Below are 2,525 nucleotides of genomic sequence, written 5' to 3'. Positions count from 1 at the left end.
TCTAAGTCTGGCCATAACTGTAAGGTATTCATTTTAGGTTGCTGTATTGTGGCTGCTGGCAAGTTTCACTTTAGCAAAGACATCTTCATAAGAATACATAGACAGCAGGGCAATCAATACTTTAAGGAAAAAAAAAGTTAATGTAGATACAAGTTGAGACATGATACATACAAAAGCTTAGACAATATTATCAATTTCACCAAATTAATTCTCCTGGTTACTGGAAAGGGAAGCTAACCTCATACTAAAATTTAGCCTTATTCCGTTCTACGAGGCAATATACATTTTTATCCAAAAGTGTCCAAAAATCTTTGGACATTATATTAATCATTTATGAAAATTCCTGTGTGACTGCTAGTTCCAAAACTATTTGTTGGTGTTCTTTTGTTGCTATTAGGAAGAGAACCTATTTATCATTTTACGACCTGTGAGGAGACTGCATCGTTCTCTGGTCTATCTTCTGGTGCTTTTGCCAACAAAGTTTCAGAGCTGAATTAACCTCCTTATTTCTCAGCGTATAAACCAGCGGATTCAACAACGGCGTGACTATAATATAAAAAATTGCGAAATGTTTGTTTGCATCAGATGATGACTCAGACTGAGATTTCATATAGGCAGCCATAGCTGAGCCATAAAATACAGTCACAACAATTACATGAGAACCACATGTCGAAAAGGCCTTTTTCTGTCCCGCTACTGTACTTATTTTCAAAATGGCTCTTATTATTTTAATATATGATATAATAATGAAACTAACTGGTATAATTAAAATGAAGACAGCAACCACAAAAAGGACAAATTCAACAACCTTCACGTTCCCACATCCTAAAGATAAGATTTCTGGGATCTCACACATAAAATGATTAATTTTATTACGTCCACAAAGATCCACACTTAACGTCAGTACAAATTGAACAACAGATGATAGAAACCCACAGATCCACGTTCCTATAGCTATCTTGATGCATGTAGATGGGGAAATGATTGTACAATAATGTAATGGAAAACAAATTGCAATATAACGGTCATAGGCCATTACAGCTAAGAGTATACATTCTGTTATGCCAAGTCCAAGAGAAATGTACATTTGTGACACACATTCTTCATATGAAATAGCTTTGCTGGTTGATAGCAGATCTCTCAGCATCCTTGGGATGGTTGAGGATGAGTAGCAGATGTCCACAAAGGATAGATTTCTAAGAAAAAAATACATTGGAGTGTGAAGTCTACTGTCCATGATCGTAGCAATAATAATGACAGAATTTGCTATTAAAATAACCAAGTACATGACCCAAAAAATGGCAAAAAGTATTTTTTGTATATAAGGGTTGCTTGAAAGCCCCAGCAAGATAAATTCTTTAATGCTTGTGTCATTTTCCCAAGCCATTCTGTAAAACAATATATGTTTATGCATATTTTTTAAATTTTAAGTAGATGGGATCTTGTCAATGTACTGTTTTGGCACAACATATGAACCATAAGCCACATTTGTGTGTTATTTAACGATGGCAGAACAAGACTGCTGGGGGAAAGTTTCTGGCGATTAACGACTGTCGCATTTTACCATGAATTTTCGTGGTAAAAATTTGTGTTCGCATTTAACATTGAAGTCAATGGCTGCCAACTTTATTACTATTTTTATACTTAGTATAGCAAGTCCAGGGCTGGGAATGGGATCGACATGTGCAGCACTGTTTGTCAGTCATCCCGGCAGGAATCAACGCATGCTGCATTCACTGTCATTCGCTGAATATCGAGATAATTTGGTGCTGGATCATTTCTGAAGATACTGTCATGTGATTAACACAAGGTAAATATTTATGGTTAATTAAGATCATTAAAGGACTTTTTTGTGATTGCATTTTTATTTCATTTTTATGCTTTGTGGAAATGTGCCGAGTGTTGGAAATATTTTTGCAATAAAGGTTACCTTGTCAAACATGAGGGAGTTCACACTGGTAAGAAACCACATTCATGTGCTGAGTGTGGGAAATGTTTTGTTTATAAATCACTTCTTGTCATGCTTGAGAGGTCTCACATTGTTAAAAAAAAACAAAAAAAAACCTTTTCATGTGCTTAATGTAGAAAATGTTTTTGCACAGAAATCAAAGCTTGTTTCACATGGCAGCTACACACTGGACATAAGCCCTATTCATGTTCTGAGTGTGGGAAATACTTATTATAGCAAGGTAAGGCCTAGGACTGGGATCAACGCAAGCAGAACTGTTCATCATTTGTCGAGGCAGAGATCAAAACATGCATCTCTCTCTGTCATTTGTCGGGTACTAAGGGGATATGTATGGCACTGGATCATTTCCAAGGATGTTATTGTAGGAGTAGTGAAAGGTAAGTATTTATTATGGTTGATTAAGAACATTAAAGGACTTTTTTCCTGTTTTTTTCCATACCAATAGTGTGCAGGTTGAAATCATCTTATTCCTCCCATTACTTCACAAACATCCCCACACTCATCATGTTTAGTAATATATTTATTTTAAATGGAATAAATGTGAAAATTTGCTATA

At 35.4% G+C, this 2,525-nt stretch overlaps 1 protein-coding gene across 1 annotated transcript; it reads right to left on the bottom strand.

The window, feature by feature from the left end:
* Positions 1 to 418: 418 nt before the first annotated feature.
* Positions 419 to 1,387, bottom strand: LOC137504597 (putative olfactory receptor 2B8). Its single transcript, XM_068233180.1, has one exon. It carries the CDS (start codon positions 1,385 to 1,387, stop codon positions 419 to 421), a length of 969 nt encoding a protein of 322 aa, XP_068089281.1.
* Positions 1,388 to 2,525: the final 1,138 nt, after the last annotated feature.

The sequence above is a fragment of the Hyperolius riggenbachi genome, chromosome 4 (genome assembly GCF_040937935.1).
Source record: "Hyperolius riggenbachi isolate aHypRig1 chromosome 4, aHypRig1.pri, whole genome shotgun sequence".
NCBI classification, from domain to species: domain Eukaryota; kingdom Metazoa; phylum Chordata; class Amphibia; order Anura; family Hyperoliidae; genus Hyperolius; species Hyperolius riggenbachi.
The sequence above is the reverse complement of the archived record's forward strand: the minus strand, read 5'-3'. Positions and strand labels throughout refer to the sequence as shown.